Here is a 2,203-nt window from a genome sequence, read left to right on the forward strand (position 1 = left end):
CTCGACGCATGGCGCGCGTGCTCTGTGACCCGGGTTTGCAGGTAAGTGTTGTTACAGATAAATTAGCTAATTCTTTATCTCTTCGTAGACGTAAATGCGATATTCCTGTCCAAGGAATTTGTGCCCATTCTTCCGCTCGCGCTCGTGGTAGCGTCTCGCTCACATTAGAATCTGCCCATACTAGTTTTACGCTGAAGATAACTGCGCTTGTCATTCCGTCAATTACAACAGTCATCCCCGCAACGTACATTGACATGACACAGTGGCAGCACTTGTCCAGCATTCAATTAGCGGATGCACAATTCGGCATTCCCGGTAATATCGACGTGCTAGTTGGTGCTGACCTATGTCAAGTTGTCGAAACTGAATTTAAATTTGGCGGTCCTTGTGAGCCGCACGCTCAACGCACTGCTTTTGGGTGGGTCATATTTGGCCCGATTTCTGCAGCACAACCTTCAACGTTGCCAACTCTCGCATTAAGTATGCAGCTATGCGACGAGGACGTACTCTTGGAGGAACTACTCCGAAGTTTTTGGAAGTTTGAGGAAGTGCCCTCCCTAGAATATGATGGGGATGACGAATGCGAACGAATTTTTTGTAACACCCACTCTCGTACACCTGACGGACGCTACGTTGCGTGCATTCCATTTCGTCCTGATGCGCCGACTTTGGGAGACTCTTATACTCATGCATTACTACAGGTTTACCTTCTTGAGCGGCGACTGGCAGCAAATAGTGAACTCCGGGAGAAATACATTGTTTTTATGCGCGAATATGCAGACCTGGGCCATATGGAGCGCGCAAACCAATTGAACGTTAATGAAGCGGGCTTTTATATACCGCATCATGCAGTTATGTGGAAGTTTCGCGTTGTGTTCAATGCCTCAGCGAGAACTACAACCGGCGTCTCCCTGAACGAAGTTCAGTTGGTAGGAACCACAATACAAGAGCCGCTACTTAACATAATATATCGCTTTCGCCGCTTTCGCATCGCATTGTCTGCCGATGTTGAGAAGATGTTTCGACAGGTACTTGTTAAACCCTAGCATAGAGATTTTCATCACAATATTAGGAGGGAGTCCCCAACCGACGACATCACTATATACCGCCTTACAACGGTGACTTATGGTACGGCTGCAGTCCCTACAACGCGGTCCGCGCAATCAACCAATGCGCATACGACAACTACAAGGTGGTCGCTGATAGTCAATAAATCGATAGCGGCACGCGATGCGATCTTGTCGTCTTTTTATGTCGACGATTTTCCTACCAGCTGTGATACCGAAGAAAATGCAACTGAACTTGCAGCCAACGTGACTTCGCTATTGTCTGAAGGCCACTTCCGTTTACGTAAATGGAACTCCAGTAGTGGTGAAATATTAGCACGCTTGATTGGCAACCGTTCTTCTAACGTAGAGATGACCATCGAATCACCAACAGCAACTGTACTTGGGCTTCGATGGGATGCAGCAGGTGATGAGCTATTTTTCAAGGTAGATCTGAAAGAGAACATAGGCTTTCTAACGAAGCGACGGGTACTAAGTGACGTCGCAAAACTATTCGACCCTACCGGCATACTGGCACTAGTTGTTACTGGAAAAATATTCATACAAAGGTTGTGGGCTGCTGGCTTGTCGTGGGACGAACCACTTCCAGATGAACTTCAAACCATCTGGGTAGCTTTTTACAGCGAGCTCGACGTAATAAACAAAATCCGGATTCCGCGATGGTTAGGTATGGCTGAAGGAAGAGCTACTATCCTGCTAGGAATTTGCGATGCCAGTACGGTCGCGTATGCAGCTGTAATATATATTAAAGCCACAGATGCGGAAGGTCATTCAGCCGTATCACTGCTTACGGCTCGTACCAAGGTGGCCTCCTTTAAAGGAGAAACGATCCCGCGTCTGGAGCTTTGTGCCGCACTTCTGCTCGCTGTTACCCTCGAAAACGTACGTATTGCCTTGAGATTAACAGATACTCCTTGTTACCTCTGGTCTGATTCTCGGATTGTGTTGTGTTGGCTACGCAAGCCGCCCACTACTCTTAAGCAGTTTGTGTCGAACCGGGTGCGTCAAACACATGAGTGACCATACTTATTTTATTATGTAGCTCATTTTAAAGGGGAGGGGGTTGAGTATTGTAAGAAATTAACTTGTGTCAAAACCAAGCTAATTGGACAATGTGTTTGAGTACTACCTAAACA

General features: G+C 46.9%; 1 protein-coding gene across 1 annotated transcript; it reads left to right on the forward strand.

The window, feature by feature from the left end:
* Nucleotides 1–88: 88 nt before the first annotated feature.
* On the forward strand, nt 89–1,700 carry LOC118732530 (the record flags this gene model as incomplete). The annotated part of the gene is made up of 2 exons (XM_036461661.1): nt 89–1,018; nt 1,073–1,700. Coding segments are annotated over 2 exons (1,558 nt in total), but the record flags the coding sequence as incomplete, so codon positions are not given.
* Between the last annotated feature and the right edge of the window lie 503 nt (nt 1,701–2,203).

Source organism: Rhagoletis pomonella, unplaced genomic scaffold (assembly GCF_013731165.1).
Source record: "Rhagoletis pomonella isolate Grant_MI unplaced genomic scaffold, Rhpom_1.0 Rhpom_scaffold_21775, whole genome shotgun sequence".
In the NCBI taxonomy this organism is placed as follows: Eukaryota; Metazoa; Arthropoda; class Insecta; order Diptera; family Tephritidae; genus Rhagoletis; species Rhagoletis pomonella.